At 41.9% G+C, this 25,333-nt stretch overlaps 2 protein-coding genes across 3 annotated transcripts in view; both read right to left on the reverse strand.

Annotated features, from left to right (window-relative positions):
* The window catches only part of STOX2 (storkhead box 2), a 127,692-nt gene extending 123,195 nt beyond the window's left edge, over nt 1-4,497 (reverse strand). Inside the window, exon 1 of the mRNA XM_031607505.2 lies at nt 3,602-4,497. Within this exon, the coding sequence (XP_031463365.2) occupies nt 3,602-3,941 (340 nt within the window). The 5' untranslated portion in view covers nt 3,942-4,497. The remainder of the gene's footprint in view (nt 1-3,601) is intronic.
* Nucleotides 4,498-4,503: 6 nt separating this feature from the next.
* Nucleotides 4,504-25,333, reverse strand: part of TRAPPC11 (trafficking protein particle complex subunit 11) — a 34,487-nt gene continuing 13,657 nt past the window's right edge. Inside the window, exons 18-29 of one of the 2 annotated variants that reach the window (XM_090138897.1) lie at nt 25,033-25,188; nt 23,918-24,105; nt 23,135-23,283; nt 21,506-21,627; nt 20,717-20,836; nt 20,277-20,342; nt 20,018-20,174; nt 18,611-18,719; nt 17,855-17,946; nt 16,866-16,999; nt 16,322-16,489; nt 4,504-4,593 (exon numbers count right to left, since the gene is read on the reverse strand). In XM_090138897.1, coding sequence (XP_089995023.1) covers nt 4,522-4,593; nt 16,322-16,489; nt 16,866-16,999; nt 17,855-17,946; nt 18,611-18,719; nt 20,018-20,174; nt 20,277-20,342; nt 20,717-20,836; nt 21,506-21,627; nt 23,135-23,283; nt 23,918-24,105; nt 25,033-25,188 — 1,533 coding nt within the window. In that variant the 3' untranslated portion in view covers nt 4,504-4,521. Of the gene's footprint in view, nt 4,594-14,369; nt 15,334-16,321; nt 16,490-16,865; nt 17,000-17,854; nt 17,947-18,610; nt 18,720-20,017; nt 20,175-20,276; nt 20,343-20,716; nt 20,837-21,505; nt 21,628-23,134; nt 23,284-23,917; nt 24,106-25,032; nt 25,189-25,333 lie in introns of those variants that run through there. The other variant, XM_031607441.2, reaches the window with a different exon arrangement.

The following is a 25,333-nucleotide window of genomic DNA, read 5'->3' on the forward strand; positions in this document are numbered from 1 at the left end:
TCAGGAAGCTGGGGTCATCATTTGGATGACAAATATTAGGCAAGATGCCTCTACAAGCAAACTGCAAAGAAAACCTAACCATGACGCAAAAGGAAAAACTTCTTCAGTACTTCACTAGAAGTCGAAAAGGACTAAAAAGGAGCAGAAAATCTCATTTTCCTCCTAAAAAAATGAAGGGGCAGGTGAAGAACAAGATGGGCTCATTCAGCATGCAGCAAAGGCAGCCCAGAAGCTGCTTAAGAAGAGTTTACTGCTAAATCCCAGCCGCCAGGAAGGGCTGTCCACACAATGGCACACTTTGTGGGGGAGAGGAGCTTGAAAACGGGAGAGACGGCGCGGGCTGTCCATTAACCTCACACATCCTTGACTCGAGTTGCTCAACGAGCACAATGCGTCAGTGTGTTTGACTTTGCTACTTCACGAGGAGTGAAGAAGCAAAGAAAAAGAAATGAAATTAATTAAGTCATATCTTTCCTTCCTGTGTGTTTTTCACTTTCACTGTGCATTTTAGATTAAGGTGGTAACCTGCATTATACTTGTAAGCCATCTGCAGCTTTCGTGAAAGAGCAAAAAGCATTTCCAACTCCAGCACCAACCACATACCCAGAAATTATGCACAGCACACACAGCCCATACTCACAGAATCACAGAACCATTTGAGTTGGAAGGGACACCTAAAGGCCATGTGGTCCAGCCCCCTGAAATGAACAGGGACACCGACAGCTCCATCAGGTGCTCACAGCCCCTCCAGCCTGACCTCGGCTGTCTCCAGGGATGGGGCATCCACTGCATCTCTGGGCAACCTGTGCCAGTGCCTCACCAGCCTTGTTGTAAAACTCTTCTTCCTTATGTCCCCCTAAATCTCCTCTCTTTTAGTGTGAAAGCATTTCCCCTTGTCCTGTCAGAGCAGGCTCTGCTAAATAGTCTGTCACCTTCTTTGTCATAGCCCCCCTTTAGATACTCACACAGCTCTTGCCTCTTGCCAGTCTCTAACAGCTGCTCTTAGAAAATACACTGAATGCCCAACCCAACACTTCTGAACTCCTTTTTTGCGCAAAGTTGGGAGCAAATTCCTGAGTACCTCAATCAAGTCACCAACACGATTCCCTGAAATTCCCAGGGCAAGCCTATGAGGCACACAAAAGGTGTAGGTGAGCCTGCAGACAACTCTTTCTCTGAGGTTTCATTACTACGAAACCTAACACTCCCTCACTGAAATTTTCATTTAAAGGAGATAACTGGGAGGAAAACAAAACAAAATAAAACAAAACAAAAAACCCAGACAATTAATGTTTTATGATTGGCTATAAATGAATAACATTTTAACACATAATGCCCAATAGCCTGCACAGCACCATAATCACCCACTAATGATGGGAGAACTCAATGTGAAAATTAGCACACCTCAACTGGCGGGGTGTTCATTTAATTTTTGGTGCCAGGAGAGAAGAGGGCAGGCAGAGGAAGAAAGGGAACACTTAGCTCCAGCTCGTGGAGCAGTAAAATCCCCGTCCCCCCCACGCCTGGCCGAGCACAAACAATGCACACCAGCCCAGCCCCACCGAAACCGCTGAATTGTAACTCGTGCTAGTTAGTTTAATTATTGCCCATACATTTCTTGAAAATGCCATTTGAAGCATCAGCTTCTAATTGGAGAAATGGCTCTGAGCGTGACCGTGGGGCTGTTACAAAGTCTGGTCACTTTCGTAGAAGGGCATGGCCCTTCCACAAAGCGGGTGGAAACCTCTCAAAGACGCCCATTGTCCAAGAGGCAAAAATGGAGTGCAAGGAACGCAGAAGGAAGTCTCATCCATGAACACAAATGGAGACTGGAAACTGAGGTGGAGCACCCACAAGCCTTGTTTAGAAGGCACCAAAGAGCTGAAAACAGGAAAAAAATCCTGCTTCCAGGATGACAAACACGACTGGGAGCAAATGGAAGGCGTGTCAAAGAAATGCTATTAAAATAATAACGCTCATTAAAGACTTAAGTTACAAAAGCCTTGCAAAGTTACAAGAAAGCGGCAAGTCACTCTTACCCAAGACAGTGAATTTCATTCCAAGATCTATAGGATTATGGATGGGTTTCTTGGGCCTCTGAATCAGCAAACATAGCATGAGCTGGCTTTGGGGCTTTGTTCTTTCAAAGCCTATGTGGGCTCCTCATCCAATCTGAAGCCAAGGTACACCCCCCAGTTTCCTAACGGCCTGATAACTCTGACACCAGCAAAAACAGGCAGCAGGCAGGCTGCTCTCATGTAACCCTTGGGTTACACTGCCCCAGAGGTGAGTGTTAAAGCCACGCACTGAGCACTTCACACCCTGTATCCTCAAACCCCAAGCTGAAGGAGCTAGCTAAGGCAGCCCTCTGATGTGTTCTATGCCCAGCTCAACTCTTCAGCAGAGTCTAATGTTATTGTTTGGATCTCTGGACATCAGACCCTCTCAAGAACTTGCTGGCCCAGATATACCTGCCACAAGCAGAGCGCTCAGGGGGTGCCACCAGTAAGAACCATCAGCAGCGCCTATGGAGGACCAGAAGCCAGACCCAGCCTGGGCTCACCCGAGCCCTTCAAGGCACAGGGCAGCATGGGCCTGCCCAAGCCTCCACATGCACAGACGTGAAGAGGAGGTGCTCCCCTCCAACAGCAGTGGGAGGCTTGGGAAGCACTCAGCAAGCACTGCCCCACTTTCTCCCGTGACCCCGACGGTCAGTTTGGCTCCAGGGGGAAGAAGGCAGTGGAAAACCATAGCTCAGTTGTTCCCATCTCCCTCAGTGCAGCCGAGGACAAACACGACAAGCAGGGCTCTAGCTCTGCTTCCATAGCTTTAATCAAACACTGAGAAGCACTTTCTGTTTTTAAAGTCAAATGAAAAAGTCAAAAATTTGGCTCAAGTTTTCTGTAAATCCACAGTGAAGATAACCCCCAAGGAACGTGTATTACCCACACACTGGGGAGTTTACTTATTAACACCAACTCCCAGCAGAAGTGCATTTCCGTATTTCAGTGGGCTCCAGAGAGCTGTTTGCATTTCCCTCCCAGCAATGCCAAGGTCAGAGCACAGCACTCCGTGCCTGAGGAATGCTGCCAGCGGGCAGGAATGGGATGGGGCACCCCAAAACCAAGCCCCGAGTGTTGTGGGCCACAGAGCCCTCTTATAAACAGTGATAAAGCACAGAAAAACATTTCTGTCAATAGAACAGGATTTACCTCCTATTCTGCAGTGATGTAAAATGAGGGGACTGCTGGTCCTGAGCCTCCCCCTCTGCACAGGAGATACGGCAGTCAGAGGGAAACAGTGACAGCGAGAGGACTGAGAGCTGCACGGCAGCACGCCAGCATCCAGAAACAAGGCGTTGAGAAACACTGAGACCATTTGAGTTCTGCTCTCCGCACGAGCTATACCCGGTTAACTTTGCATCGGAGCATTTTTAAAGGTCTGAAAATCTCACTAGGGAGGGAGCACCCCTATATCTGCGTCCCGCTCCAGCTACCCAATACACAGACACAGCGGGCAGGAGCTGCACGGGGGGACAGCGCCCGCAACCCGTCGCTCCGCGGGGGGGTCCCGTCCCGTCCCGTCGCGCCCCGGCACGTACCCAGGCATTTGATGTGGAAGCCGCTGGGGGGTTTGAGGGAGCGGCGAGCCCAGCCCTGCCGCAGCACCTCCAGGTGCTCCTCCTTGCCCTGCACCAGCAGCACCTGCTCGTCGATCCAGCCCAGGAAGAAGGTCTCGGCCACCGCCGCCGTGGCCCGCTGGTCCCAGAAGTGCTGCATGTTCTCCCGCTTGAAGTCCGCGAAGATCTCGTAGCCGATGCGGTGCCGGCCCAGCTCCGCCGCGCCCCCCGGCCCCGCCGGCCGCCCCCCGGCCTCGGCGCCCAGGACGATGGCGAGAGAATGCGGGGCGATCTGCAGGCACCGCTCGGCCCGGCGCGGCATGGCCGCCCGGCATGCCCCGCCACCTCCCGCACCTCACCGCACCGCACCGCACCGCTCCGGGCTGCCCCTAACGCGGCCCCGGCACGGCTCGGCCGCTCCGCCCCCGGTACACCTCCGGCCCAACCCCGCCCCGCCCTGCCACCGGGCCTCCCCCCGCCTCCTCCGGGCCGGAAAGCCTTCCGCGTCCATCGCGGGGTGCCGGGCTGCTCTGTGACGCCGCACAACCCGCCCGCAGGACAATGGACTCAGCTCGGCTGGAGGTTTCGGTACCCCTGGGCGATGCGTGACGGTTTCTGGCCATCCTCAGCTCTGCCCTACTGTGTCCAAGCGCCCATCACCACCCGTGATCTTCCCTCACTGGCTTGTGCTTTTCTCCAGCATCCCGAAGAGTGTTATAAGGAGACACGTTGTATGAGCCAAGCTGCCGGCTAAAATAACTGGTCTTTGTGTGTAGAACCTACTGCCACAATCTGTTGCCACCACCTCCCTGCTTTCTGCACCATGGCAGTGGCCCTTTCTCTCCCATCACGCCTCCATTCCAGTTCTCCTGGGCAGGGCTCACCTGCATGTGGAGCACATCTCACTGACATCCCACCGCTGAGCAGCCACCAGCTAGCTTCAGGTCTTGATTGGGCTTCCCTCTTGTTCCTACCTGCAAGAACCAAGGAGCCAAATTACACCTCTGGACTCCTACAGTGTGCCAGGTGCTTACAAGAGGGGGCCTTGCACTAGCGCAGGCTTTCCATACCCTTTGGTGGAGCTGGGCAATGCTGGCACCTGAAGGTGAGTGCAGGGCTGTGACAGGCATGACAGGACTGTGTCTGGAACTAGTCCCAGCTCATAGGATGAGAAAAACATGTAATAAAAAGGTAGTGGAAGATGGTACACTGAACTTTGTCCAAAACATGCTGGATGGAGCACGGACCCAAATGGATCCTGTACTTGGGGTGGGGTGTCCTTCCTATAACCACCCATGGGTGAAGTGGCACTTGTAAGTGCCCCTCGAACACTTGGAAATGCAGAAGTTTGCCCTGCTGGTGGGACAAAACCCCTGGAGATCTCATCCTTGTGCTCCCACCCCAGTAAAGCACACCCAGTCGATGCAAACTGGTTTGGGCTTCTGGCTCTGCTGCAGGGGATGTGCAGGAAATAGAAGGGCCAGGAGACCTTGAAAACACAGAAGCACTGCCACGTGAATGCTTTAAAGCAGTGGAGATTGTGAACAGCAATGGCAGCTTCTGAGAAAAGCGAGATGGTGGACAAGGCATCCTGATAGGTGTTTCTGAAAACTTTTCCCAAACCTGTGGCAACCTTTGTTGGTAAAAACAGTGTCGCATTTTTTAGCTTGTATTTCATGAAACCACTGATGTGCAACCAAGGATTCACAAGGCAGCACTTTGTTTAGCTTTATCCTTTGGTTCTGGTAGCTTGTTTTTGTAACACGAGGATGGTAATACTGCTTGCATTTGTGAAATGCCTTGAGACCTGCTCTTACAAATCCCTGCCAGGAAACATTCTTTGATGATCTCTGCCCTAGTAGGTGCCAGGAGTTTCTGTGCTGGGCCCTGCTCTGCCATCCTTCACCAACAGACCTGCTCAGACGCCCGTGCTCAGGCAATGAAATCTCTGGGAGTCTCCTGCGTGAGGATTGATGAGCTTCTTTCAGCTCAGACATTAAAACTACATGCAGCACAGGAAGCAACTGACTGCTGAGCTTTAAGCTTTACAATTCTGCCTGACTCAGCTGTGCTGTGGGGGAAATAGAATATGGTGGGATACAAGGAGAAGGGAGTGGAGATTCCCAGCTGTGGCAGCAGTGCCACCTTCCTCAGGATACTTTTGGCAACAGGATTAAGATTTAGCAAGGAGGCAGATACCATTTGGGTAGGTGAGCATGTAGGGTTCAATTAGCTATTGTCTGCTTAACAATACACCATGTACAGTGGGGAAGTGAAATCACCTCCCAGCAGACAGGGAGAACAGGTCCTCACTGCTCCCAGGGTGAGAATAATGCAAGGGATGGGGCTGTCACCTCCAGCCCAGGTCAGGATAGGGCACTGAAACTCAGGGATTCGAAGGCCTTTTAATCTCATTTATTTGTGAAGTTGCAAGGAGGGAAATAAATTGTTGGACAGCAACAGGATTTTGTTTCAGACTATGCAGCTCCGCAGCCATACAGAGTTCCATATTTGCAGGTAAGGTGCCATTTTATTTATGAAAATGTCACACCTAAAATATCTGCCCGTTTTGGCATCTCCTTGTCCAGGCTACCTCCTGGCCCAGCAGAGGTGCGGCCTGCACCCAGTGGCTCACACTTTGCTGAGCAGCTGGCTCTGAGGCAGCACAGGGGAGCTCAGAGGGTCTCCCCTCAGCCGGGCATTTTAACCTGAGGTTGCTCTGCTTTGATTAGGTGCCTGAGGACACAGGAGCTCCATGGACACTTGGCATGCCCTTCCAATTGGATTCTGCAGGACTGTGGAGAGGGAGCACCACTTGTGGTGCTGGTTTTGGTAAAAGTCCTTTGAGAATTTGCCTTGCCTTTAAGGCAGGCAGGCACTCATGCAAAGAAAAATATTAAATTAGGATACCTGTGCTGAGACATTCCTGATTTTCCTGCTGGCCCTCAGGATCTAGCTTTAACTAGTAGGTGACACGTTCTACTTTGTGTGGTGATCTACTGACTATGACTCAGGTCAGAAAACACAAGCCCTGCTCCCAGCCTTCCTCTGGGCTCCCCAAAACCAGAGCTGTCTTTTTCCACATCCCTGGGCTTTGTAGGAGTAGGATTTCTGCACTCGAGCAAGGAAAAAATGCCTGTGGTAAGGGGCACTCCCATCACATTTGCTGTTAGATGAAAGCTGCACATAGCAAAGGACACTGAACTTACAGAGTGGTAGCAGTAGTCGATGTCCATGTGAGTTCCTATCTCAGCCCTCAGTTCGCTACTCCCAGCCCAACTAGTGACACCAGCATGTGTTTAACAAAAGTGCATCTTCGCTTGGTGAGGTTACCAATATCTGGTGTTTCTGCACTTGTCATGGGTGCCTCTGGGAATAATAACAAAGCTCTGAGAAAGAAAAAAAAACCCAAGAACAATTCCTTTTTAAAGGAAAAGCTGTCATTTCAGTGCTTTTTCCTTTTCATTCACCTTACCCTCACCCTCAGTGAGCTAGCATGGTCAAGGCTGTGCTTGGTTTACAAATGGGAAAGTAAAAGGCACCTTACAGCTGCAATAGACAATTATTTCTTTTAAAATAGGCCGTGGGCTTGAAAATGGGTGATGGTCCACCCATGCAAGCCCTCCTCTTCTGCTCTCACAGCTGGTGAGGGGCACCAGAGAACCCAGCGAGCATCAGCCATAGGCCTTCCAGCACCATGGTCTGCAAACAGCAGGATGCGGCCTGTGGGTCACACCAAGACCTGCAGCACTCTGCCTGCACTGGGAATCGCTGCCTCTCATGGGTATTTGCTGCAGCCATCCTGCTGCTCTCCTGGCTCCTCCCTTTGCCTCAGCTTGTCAGGATGAGACAGCTTAACCAATGACCCCAACTGTCATCAATCTCAATATTGAGTGCGCAAGGTAATGCAGACAACTCTCTGCCCTGTGGAGACAGGTGATTATGAAGTATTTATGAAAACATTTCAGCTAAAGAAGACGGACAGCTCTATTTTGTGCCTCGCATTGCCTGACAGGTGAGGGCACACCCTAGGATAACTCCTTGTCATCCCACTCCAAGGTCAAGAGCCTGCATTTGACAGAGAAAAATGCCTTTGGCACTCCAACAGAAAAATGAACACACAGCAGCATTCAGGGTGACAAAAATTAAAGTCTTTGTAAACCAGGTGTGCCAGATTTCAAATTTCTTAGAGCTTAATGCCTTTTAAATTTTGTAGTTTCTCTTTGAAGATTATCCACAGACTCAGCACCATGCTAAACCAGAAAGTTCAGCTTTTGTTCTTCCTGGAACAATAGCCATTAAGGGATTTGCTTTTAACGCATCTCAGGCACGAAGAGCAGCACCACAGCATGAGCAACATTCATAACAACATATCTTCCTACTGGTTGGCTTGCTAGTGGACATCACCCCAATGCTTAGTTTCTCCCCAGTGCTCCTCTTTTCTGCTTCCCTCCCCGCCCAGCACCAGCCAGCAACCTCTCACCTTTCCCTCACGCTTTTCTGTACACCCTACCTGGCCCTGTTAGGATGCAGAGTTGGCTCAAGTGGAAATTTTGCCAAACATTCATAGCTCTCCACACTACCTGCAGCACTGGGGAATTTCTGAGCTCTCCTGGGTTAGTTTCTGGGCAAATTATGACAGCTGCTTCACTTGCAGATGAGAAACCCAGGGGAAAATAATTTTTGCAGAGAAGGTGGCAAAGATGCAACCTTTGTACATCAAATTTCCCTTGGTTTTCACAGAAGTGAGATTGTCTATTTGATTATAAAAATGAAAGCATTGCTACTTCATCTTAGTGGGTGATAACAGCCAAGAACCAGATAATTTCTTTCCAAGGTGTGTCCCTGAAACCTCATCCCGCAGTCCTGCTTCCTTGGAGCCTTGGTGTGCATTGGATCTGTGACCAAAGGCAGAAAGTTACCTGCCATCATAGCCATACAGCAGCGTTTAAACAGTTTGCTGATTTCCTCACATGGAGAAGCTATTAAAACATCAGCCTCATTTATCTAGAAATTGGACAGCAGTTGCAAGTCAAAGCTTACCACCATGATTTGCATTACAGTAACAAACATGCAGGTTAACTGTAACTGTGCATCTCCATATGGAAAACACAATGCCTTCTCCAAAGCACAGATAGCTCATCACTGAGTCTGCAGGCCCTGCTGCATTCCCTGCAGCAATGAAATCTCGGTGCCACCTGGCACAAGGAAATCCTGTGAGCTTCCCTGGGTGTAAGCAGGCACCGCTCACTCCTGCAAGGAGCACGGCCTCTAGGGATGTGTCACTGACCTGTAAGACAGAGGCATTTCTGTTACATTACCGATGCTAAGAAATGCTGGGTTAAGGGAGACGATAGCATTCCTGTCTCACTACCTGAAAACTCCTTCACTGGGTTCATTAATCATCCTTATCAGCATCCCCTTCAGATCCGGGCATAGAAATATTTGAACTAAAAGCCTCTCAGATCCAAATGCACTCCAAGTGATGAGTACCTCCAGGGTCATAATCTAACATAAGCAATCATGGTGTTCCTTACATAAAAGCCTTCATGGAACAGTGACCTAGAGAGAGACTTTTTAAAAAGATGACCTCTTGGCAACCTCCTAGCCAAAACAGCTTACAAACAGGATACTTCACAGCAAATGCTTCAATGACTTTTTAGGGATGAAGCAGATGTTTTTAATAACTCCTTTGAGAGGAGCTGCCCTTATTTTACTGATACACATATATGTATAAATAAGAGCTGCATAATGAGAAACATCTAAGTTCAATATATTACATATAACTTAATATAACAGTTGGAGAAATAAATAATTTAAATACCAGTAGTAAAAACTTTAAGTATGAAAAAAAATATTCTTTTTAAAAGTTCAAGATTTAAAAAATATTAAAAACACAGTAGTTGCTAAAAAGTGCAGGTAAGATAAGAGCCAAACATTTGCATGTAAAATGGTTTACAGGAAGAAAGTATGTGCATGCTTTGGAGTAAGAAAACTGTTGGACGATTAACTGTTAAGTTCTTAGAAAGAATAATTGCAATCTCAGCTTGAAGGTCGGTTTTGAATGTCCCAATGGAATCAGATACAAATCAGACTCCTAAATGTAGGAAGAAGAATGCCAGCTACACATTTTTACTTACTTTCCAGGGAGAAGTGTTTGACTCCCAGGTTTCCCCATGCCAATGGCAAGTTCAGACAATGGTAACTCGCATACATAGTTAGCATAGTTTTGCATTGATACATCCTATGAGCATGGCTATACAAACTTGATTGCCCTTGCACAGTATCATGTTTTCTAGCAAAATACCTAGAGATTTGGTGAGGAAACCAGACATAATTTTATTTCAAAATACTAGAATAACATATCTACATTCTGTTCAGGTGATGGAATTTATACCATCTTAAGCAAATCTTCTGGGTATTTTAACATTCTATTTAAATACGCAGATGTCTGGTTTTAATTATCCAACACTTGATAGCCCTTTGGAAATAAGAAAAATTACAACACTAGGAAACTGAGAGGTTCACTTTCCTAACATCTGACCCATGTCCATTTGTATTTACATATCTTATTTCTCCTCCAAAAATTAAAGTTCTTTCAGGACAGCACATCTCCTTAAGGCTTACAAATAAAAAGGGAAGACAGTTGAACCTGCTTTTCTTCATTTAGCTTATCATGCTCAAACCTACTTATTTCACATGCTGCAGTGCAAAATATTCTCGCATTTTGCAAAATCTCGCTACCTGTGAGACAAAGCCTCCTACAGTAAAAGGCAAGGAAGGCTGCTTACTCCTAACGTGAGACACATTCAGATATATAACCAAGTAAATATACTTACTAAGGTGGGAAGCTTTCTAAGCTCTAGAACATACCCCGTAGGGTGCAAAAGAAGAGGTGGTTCAGAAATATGATAATAAAGGAGCACTCCTCTTCAACATATTGTTGACTTTGTACCTATCCAAGGCTAAGTCAGAACCCATTATGCTTTCTCCCAGGGAGACTTTGAAATAGAGGAGAAAGAACGAGCAAGCATCTAGCAAGTGTCCATGTGAACATGCTTGAATAACACACCCTGAAGAAGCTGCAGTTAATTGGTAGGCAACCATCCTTCTGCAAGTTATTCCCTACTCAGTCACACTGCAGGTGATGCCAAGCTGTCTCTATGTCTCTGCAGAGTAATTGAGGACAAGTCCCAGAGCAGCATTAAAACTGGGAACTCCTTGGAGCCCTGCATCACATGTAGGTATTTGCACACCAAAACAACACATGTGTGCAAGACAATATCAAGCAGTTGTTTTTTTTTCTTAAAGTCCAGAGGCTGACCAATTGAGTCCTGTTGTAGAAGTCTGCATCCAGAAATAGGCACAATCTCAGGGTAGATTCCATCGCATACTGCTGCAGAAAGCATTTACCCAGGACTGCTTTCCCCTGAGCAAGTAGAAAGCTAAGGCATGCCTGACATCTAAGATGCAAAGGATGCTTCAGCTAGAGAGTTCTGGAGTCCAGGAAAGGCCTTTGACAAGTTACTTTTCTGATTATTTTCTGATTAATTTCAAAAATCAAGGCCCCTTCTAGAGGAAGCTTGCAAAAAAAAAATGCAACAGAAAAAGAAAAGGTGGATGTTGATGGGTGGAGGGCAGAAACATTGTTAGACCTACAGACATTTTTAGAAAAATGGGTGAATAGGATGAGCACCATACTACAAATGCAGCGCAGATGCCACAATTGTTCAATGGATTTTATTTTTTCTTTCTTCTTCAAAGTTGTTTTCAGCAAGGCCTAAAACTGCTTTTACTGCTTTTCCTTTATGAGCTTACGGCAACAAAAAACAGCACAGGTAGATGTGACTACAGATACAGCAACTAGAAAGGAGGAAAGGGTTCTTCCAGAAGTTGTAGTTCCTCCTTGTTCAGACAAACTGTGACAGTTGTGTTCTCAGCAAACAACCTGGTAAAGCAGGCTGTGATGCACAGCAGGAATGCAGAGTTTGAGTTCACAGCCTCAGTGAAACACGACCTTCTTGGGAACCCAGGGAACATTGCTTCCAACAAGCCTCCTCTGCCAGCAAAGTGAAGGGCCCTCATGTTCCACATGGATGGTACCCTGACTGGTGTGGAGATCTCTGATACTGGAGAAGCAGAGCGTAACAGCCGAAATGTTTTAACAAGTTTACATGCATCAGGACCAGCCTGTATCTACATTATCTGAATTCACCTTTGCTTTTTTTGCAAGTGCATGGAGGAGTAGCCCAGCATATTAGCCCTTAACTAAAACCAGATTAAATTTATTAATTTCACTAGGTTTGTTTCTCACCCCTTAAGGAAAAAAACCTAAAGACTTAAAAACCTTTCCTCTTTCTCCTCATCAACAAGAAAAACTCCAATGAAGCAGTTTTCACAAATTATCTTATTTCGTACATCATATAAACTTCTTCTGAACCTTATCTAGGGACAATGGTTATTTAGGATATATCTTCATTTCTACTGTCCACAAAACTCACTTTAAGGAGCACTCCACACATATCAAACAACCATAATACCATGCTTTAGCTTTTGATTAGTCCCAAAGTGGACATGCAGTCAGACCTTTCTAGTCCCCTCTATTTTATTCTACCCTGTCCATGTTTTTAATGCAGTAAGCAGCATTACAAATGAACTATTTTACAAATCACTGTGGCAATAGGACAAACATTAGGGTAGTAGAAGCTGTCTCAGTACCTGATTGAGCAAGCTGAACACACCTGATATGACAGCTGTGAGAAAAAATAATCTACACAGCTATCCTGAATTTGAGAAAGCTGAACACACAAGTCCTTCCTGCACAGGTCTCCATCCTTCATTTCATCTCCTCAGGTAAAATGCCCGTCCTTCAAAGAGTAGATAACTACTTGTTATGGCCTCTTACCAAAAGCATCCCTGAAGGAGCAATAGAACAAGTATGTTGGAGTAAGATTGAACCCACTGACTGTTACTTTCATCCCAGCTTCACTGAAAAGACACAAAGCTCACTGCTTCTCAGAAAACAGAGCAGATTAAGGAATGAGGTACTTGGAAAAAGTACTAACTTTGATTTTTGACAGCTTATTTTTTCTTCCTATTACATGTGGCAACTTCAAACCTGGAGAGTCAAGGCAGTATTTTTGCCTAAGAAATCCCAGCCTCACAAGCAGAGGCCAGGAAAGCATAAAGAAACACATTATACATTACAACACGCAACTGGTAGCTCTCCAAAACCTCTCTGCAAACCAAAGATCTGAGAAGATTGTGCAAGACCATAAAAGTTAGAAACAACAAAATAACCCTTATTTTAATCCTTTACTTTCCTAAACTTCTTACAAGTAGAGCTTAGTGGCCAGAACAAATGAACAGGGCCAGAGTACCTTTCCTGGCTCAGGTCATCACTTGTAGGCCAAATCTGATGGGACATTTTCTTCCCCCCTCATGTACTTGGTAGCATATGAGGAAAGGAAATGATGATGCCAGTGCTGTTTCATGTTCAGTAGCAGCCTGAACATGTTGATCTCAATTGTTTTTCCTTAAAGTTATTTTTAAGCCAGTCTAAAAGTAGCTTCTCTTTTCTTTGATGCTTAATTAGTTCCAATTAAAATAAACTACATTTAAGTAGTATACATTTAAGTTTGAATGGTGCTCATCAAAACAGAGCAAGTGATTAAAAAAGCTGCACTTACACTTCAGTAAATGCACTTTTTTTTCCATCTCCTCAAGATTTCCAGAGGGAATCACAAACATCCCCCCCTCAGCATTAGTATTATGAGTCAGTAAGATAGCCATCATTAATCACTTTTCAAGCATTTTTAGCAAGGTGGTTCCTGCTTTGTGCACGTTTTCACTCACATCAGTCATTTACATAGCATAAAAGGTGTGCCTGGTACTTTACAGACAACCAAGATGAAAATCTTTGCTTTGTAGCGTTCACAGCTACAACAAGATCACACAAAAAATAAAATACTATCTTCACAAATGGGAACAAGAATAGAAACTGCAACCATGGTAAAACAGGTATTTTTCCTCCAAAGCCTATGTTCACATTTCTGTATTATTCTTTATACAGTGCCAATTCTTATTACTCAATTTTAATTTTAAGTAACATTTGTGTAAATCATTGACAACCTTAGTATCATTGTAACCATAAGAGCATTTATGTCCTTCCCTTTCTCAAAAAAATGCACATTACTGTTTTGTTGTTAGGCTGTTTCTGGAGGTGGGGAAAAAAGGCATAGTTCTCTACTGTACTTGCATCACTTGCATCAACATGTCTGGTAAGAAGCAGTAGCATTGGTGCCAAAGTTTCTGTAAGCTGATTGGTTTATTGAAAGAAAAAAAACATTTCTGGAAATGAAATAGTTTTTCCATTCCTGTCTTTTAAGTAATGAGATAAGATACCCATTCCATGGATGCTACTTCAGCAAAAAAAAAAAGAAAAAAAAAGGAAGGTTTTTCTTTCCAGCATGGTTAGTCTGTCATCTTTTCCTTCTTTGCACCACTGCTTAACCACCTCGTAATACAGCTCCACCTGTACTCCACAGAGAAACTATATATGCTCGTTCATATTTTCTCAGGAGTGCTGAAGAGCCTACAGACCTTTCCCTGGTTAGGAAAACTTCCACACTTCTCCAATGCCTTTGACTGATTATTAGAGCTGTTATTTTAGACTTCAATACCATAAGCCCATAAGACAGATCACAGAGTTATGAAGCAATAGCTATGAAAACAGCACAACTAACGACAGTTTCAGAAGCACTCTGTTACAAGCTATTTATTAGAACTTCACTTTGACAATAAATAAGATATTCTCCAAGCAAAATGCCATTATTTAGAAAGTTAAACAACTGAAGTTTTCACAATGTTTGTTGTTTGTTCTTTTTAAATATGTACAGGATTTATTGTATTTTAAACACCAGTTCATCTGTAGCTGTACAACAGTAGAATGTCTCTCTTAATTGACACAGCAGGGAGCTATTAAGACATCTTCAATCTGGAAGCTGTGTGTGCAAAAATAATTCAAAACCACATCAAGTTGAGGTTGGACAGTCCACCTGTTATGAATGAATGAATCTCTGTTCATTAGACCAGCTATTTCTGAATTCAAACCCAGATGTAAGGCTTACCCAGAAGAAACGCCTTTCAGATTTACCCTTTTTAACAACTAGCAAGCCACTCAATCCCAACAACACACGTTAATCACTTGTAACCTCCTATGCTACTGCACAACCTGTTTTGCCCTCCACACAAGTGGCACAGAACACATTTTTGTAAAGAATAATCATTTTCAGTGTTGTAAAGTACAAATCTAGCACTTCAACTTACTGTTAATTATGAAACATCTTTTAGTTTTGGTAAAATAAATTTGTATTTCTTTACATAAACACTTGAGATATTTAATATGCCTATAAAGTAATACTTTTAAGAGTTTGACATTCAAAGTTACCTTCAAAACAATGTTCTTGTTAAAGCACCAAGTTTTCCCCATGTTTCTTCCTTAAAGACAGTCTATGAAAGACTTTTTTTTTAAATATTAGTTCTGTTAAGAGGTGTAATTAAAAACAAATAATTCTTATGGTTTGATCAAAGCCATGTTTCCAAAGCAAGCATTACATATTCTGTGCAACTTCCCATCTTCTTTAAGTGCAGAGGTGCAAGTCTTGAAGTTATGCAGCTGCAATTGAGTTTTCATCTGCTTGACGACCCTGAGGCTTTAAGAAAGTAAGAATAGAGACTTAACAGCCTGAAACTAACTTCACAATACATCATGTGGTTCTAGCACACAAGTGTGGGCTAAGTCTATCCTTATTTCTAATGATTTCCAGAAGTAGCACAAATATTGATGACAACCAACTGAAATTTGAGTTTGGCCTAGTGAGTATTTTGTCAAGGCTACAGCTCCTTATAACTGCTCTGTTAAATGTCAAAAGCATCTCCATACACATTCAAACAACTTTACACAAGGCCTGGCTGATTAGAGCTTGAGTACTACTGCAGTATAAAAAGCTCATAATGTATAAAACAGGAATGAAACTGAAAACTTATTGGAAGTCTAGACAAAAAATCAGAGATGGAGAGAAAAAAGTTAAAGAAAAAAAGGAAAATGCATTCTTAGAATAAGGTGCTTTGAGGCCTTGACAACTCTAAAGCAAAAAGGATAAGCATTCTGAACCCTAAAGAAATTCAACAGGAGTGGTGAGAGCACTACTTTTGAAGAAAAAAAGCCTCTTGTATTGACTTAAGCCACTGATAAGCAGAACTTTAGTTTTTACATGTGCTGTCAATCTCTTTTGGCTGAAATAAAACTGAAAGAATGCCAGGCCTGTGTCCTAGAAAAACAGGCTTACAGACGCCTGAACAAGTCCAGCTCTACTCATATAAACAAACTCTTCAGGTTCCTTGCTTGCTCAGAGTCTGACTAAGAAGTGAATACAATATTCTGGAGACTGCAGCAGGAAAACAATCAAGTACTTTTTTTTTTTTTTTTTAGAAGCACAAGATCTATTTGTCTTGATTGAGCTGTCTTCAGATCCACATACTTGAAGAAAATCTAGACAGGGTGATTCACTGAGAGGATATGTTTTCAGAAGTTATTTAGGGAGGTGTGGAATACTGCAGTGTTTCTGAATCTCAAAGCATAGAGGTTGCTCAATCCCTATAACTTTAGCTTTGAACACAAGCCACTTTTCACCATCTTACCTTTACAAAGATGTGTGTAGGTATGAATCGTCTGAGCAACTGATTAGTGAAGTTTGGGAATCGCAGCAAATTAATATGAAGAGATGGTAACTGTTGATATCCAGCCATCAGAGGATAGAAGTTGTATAATACTTCCTGCTGCGTGCCAGGAAGGATTCTTAATCGGATCTTAGAAAGGAGAAAAAGCCACAAACAGGTAAGTTCTGTGGCAAACAGTTTACTATTCATTCTTTATTTATATATTACTCCCAACCTTTGAGTTGGACAAAGTAAACTATGCAACTATTTTCCTCTTTTGGTTAAAACTAACAACTTACAGTTCATAGCTAACATGGTGTTTCAGTATGTGATACACAGCTCCTAACCAGGCTTCCATCTCACCTTTCTTATGAAGGAGTCTTCATGTTGTGTCCTTCCAGATAGAATTTACCATACAACATTTGTAAAATGAATTTGTCATCACTGAACATCAGTGCAAGTCTAATCAATATATTTTTCACTACTACATAAACCAAAAGGATTAGGAAATGTGACATTTTTATACCTGCTTAAGGCCAGAGAACATGAATGCGTCACTGGGTTCCATTGACACCTCTACATCCTGGACTAAATTGGTCTTATTTTGCAGGTGATATCTGACAGGGAGGGATTCTCGAACTCGACCAAACGATGGCAGATCTTTAGAAAGAAAGTAATCTCAAAGTTAAAAAAGCACATTTAAAATTTTCACACAAAAAAGCAAGCCCAGAGAGTAGTGAAAAGTTTGAAAGTAATTAGACATCTTCAGCATTTCAAGAGATTTTCAAAGGAGAAAAAAAAAAGATCAGAACTTTATTTGTTAGGTTTTCCACTTACTCAATACCTAGTTACAAAGCTTCCTGACTGTTCACACTATTCAGGAATGCTAACTAAAAAGTCACTTTGCTGCTGAGTATCTTCAGCTTGCTAAAGCTATTAGATATTGTGATATTCAAAATACATCAGGAAAGAATGATAGAAGATCAGTGCAAGTGAAAATAAAGTGAAGAAATCACAATAATTGCATGTGTGCAATGAGCTCTGCACTACTGCTCTGCTCTTGTGCAGGTCAAGTGCCAAAAGAGAAACAGTTCACCTGCCCATAAGCAGCTCCAGTTCTCCAGGCTGTTTCTTTCCTGGGAAGTGGCCAGGGTGTGGGTGGATGGAACAATTCTTGCCAAAGGCATCTAGAGAAACCCTACTGTGAAGGCTGTGTCAGTAGAGATAATGTGGCCTCTGTGCTGCCATGCAGTACAATTTAGTAGCTTTTAAGACTGCACATTCACACACCTACCTTCTAATTCCTCCCTAGAACTGAGAAGTGAGAAGAAGGGCAATGCAATTCAAATAAGGCAGTTTCTTTTCACTAGGCCCATAGAATCAATCATGAATTTCCTGCCTTTTGCTACAGCAAATGCAAGGTACAAAATTTGATGCTGCAAGATTTAGCACTTGTTTAACTGGGAAGATTTAAAATCTTTAGGCAGAACGTGTATGTTGCCAAATTAACATTACCTGCTTTAACATGGAGGGGAATGCTCTCTACAATCACATGTGGCAGAGTGATGACTGTACTAACAACAGGTACACTTTCCACAGGAGAACTTCTGCAGAAGAAAAACAAACGCATTGAGAGTTATGCAATGTGAAACATTAAGTGAGTATGCTAAAAGAATACCACTTACACATGACTAAAACTAAAATTACAGTAATTTCAGTGGTGGAAAAAAATCCCCTTATATTTGTTTGAAGTGAACACAAAAAGTGCCATTGCATTGAGATAAAATAGCAAAAGGCAAGTAAGAACACTAAACTGCTCTATATTAGAAACAACAAGACAGATATACTTGAGCATTTATCTTTGAAAATGGAGCAAATACAAATCCAGAGCCAAGGGAGGGAAAATACTTAGTTTTTCCATTTTAAAAGTTTGTTCATTTTACTATCTCCAAATTACTACTTTGACTTGGCTCCAGGTGAAATATTTCATGGTTAGTGAAAACAGAGTGGAAGGCTTTGTAATTGACTTAAGATCTTACAAAGAATAAAGCTTCATGGAATATTAGAACTATAACCATGGTTTTTTTTTTTTTTTTTTAATTTTAAGTGAAATAGGCATTTACTTCGGAGCCTAACCAGGTTATAACTAAGATCTAAAGTCTAGATAGTCTTTGTTACAGGAAGACCCAATACAAAAAAGCCAAAGAACACCACCATTCGAAAGCCAACCCAGCTGACTGCTTCTCCCCATCTGGGCCAAGAGCTGCCTACCTCTTCCAGGAAATGATATAACATCCAGTTGCCACTCCACCACTATTAGTAACTGGAGGACATCGTAGGCAAAAGCACTCACTGGCACTCTCACCTGTCTGTAAGACAACTATCAGCAAGATTTTGTTTAAAATCAGTGCACAATCAACACTACAGACACCATTCATTAAGCCTAAACAGTCACTATTACACAGACACAAACGTTCAAAGGTCTGCAGAGTACTTTGCAAACTATACCTACACCATACACAAATTCAATAAAGACTGTAAAGTATCCCAACACATAAAAGGGTGGGATATATAAATATGACAGCTTACTTTCTGGACTGCATTGTGAGGATTTTCCAGGTGGATAGAGAACAAGTTTTTGCCAATTTAGAGTTTGTTTTGCAATTTTTTTTGCATGCAACAAATCAAACTCTACACCTCTCTTTCACAAAAGATTCTAAGACACTAGCATGTTTTAAAATGAAAAGCCAATACTTCTTCAATAGAATTGATTTTTAAAGGAAATAGTACTAAAAGATCACTTTGCTAAGTCCTACAAGGAGAAAAAATATCACAATAAAAAAAACCTAGGCAGCTGGATAGCTAGTATTTGAAATGGTTGTACCTCCTGGCTGTTAGCTCTTTACGAGCAACAACTAGAAGCCCAAGGTGCCAGAGCTAAAGGTGAAATATCATACTCTGATTACTAGAGGACGTGGAAAACCATTGATTTCTAGAACTACAGTCTTGCAAGCTCTTGAATACATAGGTAGGCAGCTACCCCTCAGTTTGGCAACTATTCAGGCTGCCTTGATCGCAAAGTTCAAATAAAATACACATTTTCTATTAACTCAGCAAATTTGAAGACATTTTATTGAAGGTCGTTGAATCAGCTCTGCTGTAAGTACTCCACTTATTTGGCTTTAAAAGTTAACTCTCACAAAAGATACAAGAAGTATTTTTATTTTTAATTGTTCTTTTTAGCCTATTATCTAGCTTTACATTTTTCAGTTCCATCCATGTGAAACCATGGACATATAAAATTTCAGACTGAACTGATTGTTTAGGATCAAACTGTACAAAGTTCATCAACAATGGAAATATTGCCAATCTTCTCAAATGTATATCTGGTTGTTTAATCAGAAGTACTCTCAGATGCTTTCCCTTTTATCTGTTGTATTTAGGATTTTGATACCACTTACCAAATTTTCTTTGTTAATCAAGTGAAACGGAACTACATTTTCAACCTTACTAAAGCCATTTAAATTGTGTCCTGGTACATGAAGAAAGTGTTAAGTAGCCTACTTCTAGAGTTTGATTAGCAAATCCTGTTTAAAAGTCATCCACGCTTATTTTCAACTTACATAAATATTAAAAATAAAATACCCTCGTGACAGAAAAGAACTTAAGAAAACTTACCATTTTCTACATAAGATTCCAGCTGATCTACTGAGGTCATGGAAGCTGACAGCTGTAGCTGGCTGGTTACAATAGTGAGGGGCCAAGGAGAGGCACTCAGGATGTCTGTCATCAGTAAAAATGGTATATCTGCAAAAACTCTGTCCAAGTGCTCCAGCTGTCAAGACATACACAAAACCTGGCTATTTCTCACTAAACAGGGCGTGACTATTGGAAGTGGCACAATTCCATACTACCAACAACTTCTCAGAACACATACCTTTGTGGAGACAAATTTGATGGCAACGTCAAAAGGAAATACTGTTTCTATAGTTACAGTTTCATCCTGTGTAGGTCACAAGAAGAGTGAGAGGAAAAGAGGGAATAAGTTACGTTCAAGCAACTAATGTCAAAGGTTACTAATACAATTCTACTTTTAATCATCATCATTTTAAGTTCTTCCAGGGTTTTATTTTAATGTTTTTTTTTGTGTTTTTTTTTAATAGGGAATAAACACCAACAATTTTTTAAAGTTCCGATTACACTTACAAAGCTGTTCATCCTAAATTAGATCAAAATGGGAATCATTTTGCCCCTCCACCTCCACTCCTCCATCTACTAAATGCTTTTAAGCATCTTGGAGTTATAGTAATAAAATACAAGAAATATGTTTCATCTAAAGACTGAATCTTCAGTAACTGGAGAATCTTTATACCCTACCCGGTGACATTTGCAGAGGATTTCTTTCCCTTCAACAGTAGTGTTGATCAAGTAAGAGACATAGACAAGAAACATCCTTGCACCAACTGTTCCACAACGAATGTATATTGGTTTTTCCAGCTGCAAAATGAAGGAAATATTATGAGCCATACTATACCTAAAATACATTAGTTAGGCCTAGAACTGTCCAAAATTTTAGATCATCACCTCATCTGGACCAAGAGAGCAACAGTACAGTAGATGTTATTATAGTTAATGATCAAAATAATATCTATCTCCTAAACTGCATGATCTTAATCACAGAGTATAAGATCTCCATTAGAGTAATACAGTTCCAGTTGCTTCCCTATTGATCATATGCTATTTAACAGCGCCAGAGAAGAACCATTACCATGTAACATGATATACTCAACTTCTGATTAGCTAGCCACAATCAGAATTTGGTATAGCATCTGCATATTTGACTATCCAAATTGAATCACACTTGCCAACTATTATCCATTGCCCAGTAGCGAGTAAATTCAGTTAACAATTGGGATAAGCCTCCTTATTTTATATCCCCTGTTTATATCCCCTCAGCTGTATCATCAATACTAGAATATGCCCTATTCCTAGACCAGCCAAAAAGGTGATCCAGTTGAAGGAATACTAAATTACAAGTAAACATTGTGCAAACAATGCCATGAGTATCTCATTTAACAGCTCGTAGAGTGGAAACTAAATATGTTATGAAAGTCTTGATCCCCATTTTCTTAAGTGTGATACAGAAATAAGGTGAAAGCTTACAACCTTTTCCCCTGGTTGCAGATCTCCTACAGGGATATCAGGAAGCAGTGCAGGAAAGGAGTCATCACATGTGTCTGTTCCTCGAAGAGTCACTTGAGTTTTCTGAGTCAAGTTGGCATCTTGCCCTAGGATTAAAGACAGGCTTACATATCTATACATCTCCACACAGACTTACAATCACTGAAGCATATAACCAATAACTAAGAATAGGACATTCAGCTCAGAAAACATGCTAGAAATTAACTTTGTCATTTGGTTGACAGAAGCTTTCTGAAGTACAGACTGAAGGGATCTGACAGCACCTTAAGTTTTTTTTTTTTAAAACACAGGGTTCACATCCTGCAGTTTTTTTCCCCATTTTGTTTAGGCCAGAAAAAAAACAAGAAATCCTATCCACGTACTCCCTACCATACATAAAACACAACATGACCACAACTATGTGATCCAAGCTTTTCTTTGTTTTATGTGAAAAAATTTAAGTTTCACAGTTTTGTGATCGTTATATTTTCAAAAGTACAACTTAATGGTTTTAAATCCTTTTAAAATTGTTCTTCCATATCTGCACTGAAAACAGGTGGCAAAAATGCACAGACCTTAAATGACACTTATTCTAGTCGACCCTTGTCTGAAGAACAACATTACTGCAATCACATTGGATAAATTTCAAAGCAAAATAAGTCACATCTTGCAAAAAAATTTCAGCTGCAGAAAATATACTATCTTCGCTATAAATGAAGTGTCAAATTCCAATTGCTCTTACTGCAAAATCAGCAAGCTCATAACGACCAAGTTATCAAGTGTATCAAGTGTTAGGATTCAAGTTCAAAGGGGAGAGGGAAGGGGAAAAAAATGAAAGACCAATTGTTACCCACTGCTTTAGGAACCAAGCCCAAACATCAACTAAGTTTAAAGAACACTCCACTGACTCAAAAGGGAATGTAGTACTCTTTCAAAGCACACATTGCATCCTATATGCTAGTACCTTAAGAAAATATTTTTGCCTTTTATGATAACCACAGATAGGCATACTCATAATACACATTTAGTCTTCACATTTTGAAATCTGCCAGTAATAGCTGTACCCAGCTAACTGGAACAATATTTGTATAGTTTCCTTCTCACTAAAAGGAATATTGTCGTCTTCACTGTACCCCAGACTTTGTGGGGAGAGGGAGGGTGAAGGGGAGGAGGAAGAGGAGGGAAGGGTAGTGGGGAAAGAAGAAAACTCGCATACACCTATTCTTCTAACATGTTCATCAAGATTGGTCTTATGCTTACCCCTCAGCAAGAAAATAAATAAATGAAAAATCTTGTGGGAAAATAAAAATTTAGATACTGAGCAAATTAAGTAAGGGATTAGGAAAGAATACCAAAGCTTCCATGCTCTCTTTCACACTTCTAACACCAGTCTTTTGAGAATGCAACACTACTGACAAGCAGAGGTTGAGACAACCATAACTGAATGAGACTGTTAGCCTTCCTTATCACTGTTCTCATCATTCCCAACACTCACCTTGGCTCAGCCCTTAATTACTACAGGAGAACCATTTACTATAGTTCTCCTCATTGCAGGAAAAAAAAACAAAGAATCTATTAGGATACTGCTGGATTAAAGAAAATAACCTGAAATACCTGGCTTTAAACCTGCAGTAAGCTTAACATCTTTGGCAACTGTCTCCTCATGTGACTCGATAGTCACAACCAAACAGTACATTTCATTAGTCAGGGCAGGAGGTTCATGACGAAGCTGAACAGAAATGTTTGGCACTCTAGAAATAATCCTTTAAAGAGAAAAGACTCAGTTATTGTACGTTTCTTAAATAATGAGTTTAAGCCTAGTTTAAAAGAGATTGAAACAGCCCATTGTTCAGAGAGTTCTAACAACTACAGGGCTATTCAACTAGGAGACAATATTACTGAGAAGCAGCATGATGGCGACAACTTTAAAAATACTGACTGAAAGCCCACAAGAGAACATTAATAGTTCAGATTTTTCCTGCCAGAAAATAAGGAAGCGTCCCCACCAACAGCAATCTGATTTAATTCTTTTGAATAGACCTAGTTAGTGTTAGCCTACTTATTATTGGTTTTCCAACAAAAGATTCCTTGTGCATGCATTTTTGTAAGTATGATGGCTCCTGGTTTGCACAAAAACATTAAAAGTCTGCCCAACAGAGTTAGGTGAGAGGAAGAACTAAAGCATATTGGCATGATGAGAGATCAAAGTTTATCTGTATCTCTAGCTATCTGAAAGATCAGAAGTCATAAAGAATTAAGATAATATCTAGCTTACTCCAGTTATGCAAAGATATATTAAGTTCACACTAAAGAAGTCCCAACAAGTACACAATCTTCTTCTAGACAGTGATAAGGACTTCACAGAAGACTTAATGGTAAGTTTAAATTTTTACTTACATTGTGCTTGCTTGAATAGCCAAACTGTCCCAATGAACTTCATTATCCGGGAGCTTAGGTCTCCGCTTGAAGGAACGTGCTGCTTGCAATGCTTCTTGAGATGAAGCAGCATCTCCACCTCCTCCACGCCAGTTCAGAATCACGCATCGGCCAGATTCACTACCCAAGATCAAATCCACAGAGGTGATCTGATAGATGGAAATTTGAACACACTGTTAGCTTTCCAGTGTTGTGGCTTGAGATAACTCATTGTGATCCTTCCAGTATTTGAAGGGAGTGTATAAACAGGAGGGGGAAACGACTGTTCGCATGGGCTGATAGTGATAAGACAAGGGGGAATGTTTTGTTTGTTTTTTTTTTTTTAAACTAAGACAGGGGAGTTTTAGGTTGGATATTAGGAGGAAGCTTTTCCACACAGAGTGTGGCAACGCACTGGACCAGGTTGCCCAGAGAGGCCATGGATGTCCCATCCCCTGGAGGCATCCAAGGCCAGGCTGGATGTGGCTCTGGGCAGCCTGGTTTAGAGCCTGGCGACTCTGCCTATAGTGGGGGGGTGTGGAGTGGGGGGGAGGTGGGGTGAAACTAGATGATCTTTGAGTTCCTTTTCAACCCAGGCCATTCTATGTTTCTGTGATTGTAGAAACAGCCTTTTAACATAAGCATTTTAATTGTAATTTGTATATCACCAAAATGCTTCCAGTGGTTTTGCAGACTGAAGTCACACCACCTCATCATCACAAAGTTTTTATTTAATAAAAACTGTAGTGGAAAAGCATCCAGGCTCAAGTGTGTAATGTAGTATTTTACAGTTTTTTATTCTCCATAGTTATGTGTAAGTATATATATACATACACACACACACACTTTTCTTAAAAAAGCAAGAATGATGTATTGCACATTTTAAAAACCTGAAGTAATACTTAAGTTTTTTGTGTTTGTCTTGGTATTTTCAATAGAAATTTTATACTTGCTTTTGACATTTGGTTTCAAGAACAAAGTTCAATCATTTGAAACTGCAGTGTCAGTCATAACCAGTGTGAGATTATAGAGGTAGGTTTGCAGTTTTGAGTTCTTCATAAAGATCAGTATGAAAGGTGTACAATAAATTGACAAACCTCAATCTTCTTTCCTACATCTTCAGTTTTTGCAACAAACTTGAACGTGAACTTCCTCGTTTTACCAGGCACTAAGCACATTGTTCCTTGTGACGACTGCTCTAGAATATCACTTTTTTGATAAGCTTCTTCTACCACACAGTATTGGTTGTAATCCTACAGTGGAAGGAAGGGTGAATAACATTAGCAGTTACAGACTCGAGACATTTGTAGAGAATAACAGTAACATAGCAGATATTAATGCTCTGTGTTATTGGATAAAGCTATAATGGTTCTTAATGTCTCTCACTACTGAAGCTAG

Source organism: Phasianus colchicus, chromosome 4 (assembly GCF_987193195.1).
Source record: "Phasianus colchicus chromosome 4, bPhaCol1.hap1.1, whole genome shotgun sequence".
In the NCBI taxonomy this organism is placed as follows: domain Eukaryota; kingdom Metazoa; phylum Chordata; class Aves; order Galliformes; family Phasianidae; genus Phasianus; species Phasianus colchicus.